General features: G+C 50.6%; 2 protein-coding genes across 2 annotated transcripts in view; both read left to right on the top strand.

Annotated features, from left to right (window-relative positions):
* Window positions 1-78: 78 nt before the first annotated feature.
* On the top strand, window positions 79-390 carry Pmar_PMAR011165 (conserved hypothetical protein; the record flags this gene model as incomplete). The annotated part of the gene is made up of 3 exons (XM_002768719.1): window positions 79-183; window positions 230-294; window positions 339-390. The coding sequence occupies 3 exons, from the start codon at window positions 79-81 to the stop codon at window positions 388-390; spliced, it is 222 nt and encodes a 73-aa protein (XP_002768765.1).
* Window positions 391-760: 370 nt separating this feature from the next.
* Pmar_PMAR011164 (hypothetical protein) overlaps window positions 761-1,246 on the top strand; it is a gene marked incomplete at both ends in the record, with an annotated part of 609 nt that continues 123 nt past the window's right edge. The window contains one exon of the mRNA XM_002768718.1: window positions 761-1,246. Coding sequence (XP_002768764.1) covers window positions 761-1,246 — 486 coding nt within the window.

The following is a 1,246-nucleotide window of genomic DNA, read 5'->3' as shown; positions in this document are numbered from 1 at the left end:
GACCACCATCCTCCGACTTCTTGGCGAATTCAACTTTTTTAGGATTCACTTGAAGTAGCGGACGCCCAGGTGGTGGAGATGCATAGATCAACAAATCGCGAGGCAGGGACGGCCGAGGAGATCTCTGAGAAGTTCCGTCCTGTGTTGACTTCCAAGGATGATACCATATTTGAGCTGCAAGAGGTAAGTCCTTTTCCCCATTGCACATCATTGAGGAGTATATATTCAGGAACAGCGAAAGCTACAAGAAGCCCACGCTCAGCTTGTTCGGGCATTTGAGGCGAAGTTGGGCGAGTAAAGTTGCTCGTCTGGCTATTGTGGTCGAAGTGTTTGCTCAGATACGGTATACCTCGAGAAGAGATGGGATTTGATCCGAAGTTGCTGGCATGATCATCGTTACCTCCATTGTCATCAATGTAAAGACCTGTGTTGAGTTGTTGAGTGTAGCTGTGCCGCGCTGCGGGTCGACACAATTCCTCTGTCACCCCACACTGGCCAGTCTTCGGTCGCTTTCTAACTGGTACATGGTCGAAAAGATCTCTCTTGGGATATGCCGCTCGAATCAAGCGGCTTGATACTGATAATACAGCAGCTACCACAGCAAATATTTCCCTTCAAATAACAATCCCTCCTTGTTCAGGGCGCGCGCTTTTTGCACTCGTCTGTGTCGGTGGCAGCTATAGCGTGAAAGGCACTAAGATGGTCATGGCGTGTGGTAGGCAGAAGAGATGACAGTCTCAGGTTTTCCTCTGTTCCTCTGATGTCGGCAGTCGCCCAACAAACCTGTAATCACTTCTCTGGTGAGCTACGCCAGGTAGCCGCCGCCGCCGCTGCGGTGGCGTCGCGTTCGTCGCCACTACCAGTGAATCTATCTGAGGTTAAGAATGTGTGTCCCTTCGTGGCTAGAACCAAGGGGATGCCCGACAAGAGCGCGGTTGAGACTTTTGCCGGTCTCTGCCCAGTGATGTCGGTGGTTGAGAAACCTGTCCTCATACATAACGATCTTGATGAGGGTGTTGTGAAGAAGTCTCTGGTGACGAGAGTGGCCGATAAGATGTACGAGACTAAGTTTGAGTACAACATTGAGAAGCTGAAGCGAGAAGGGAGGTATCGTTACTTTGCTAATCTACAGAGACATGTTGGCACTTTCCCCAAGGCGACATTCCGTGGTCAGAACGACGAGGCGGGCGTTCCTAGAGAGGTCATGGTCTTCTGTTCGAACGACTATCTTGGTATGGGTCAGAAC

Source organism: Perkinsus marinus (assembly GCF_000006405.1).
Source record: "Perkinsus marinus ATCC 50983 genomic scaffold scf_1104296967388, whole genome shotgun sequence".
Lineage (NCBI taxonomy): Eukaryota > Perkinsozoa > Perkinsida > Perkinsidae > Perkinsus > Perkinsus marinus.
Note: the sequence above shows the minus strand (reverse complement) of the source record. Positions and strands in the feature narration are given on the sequence as shown.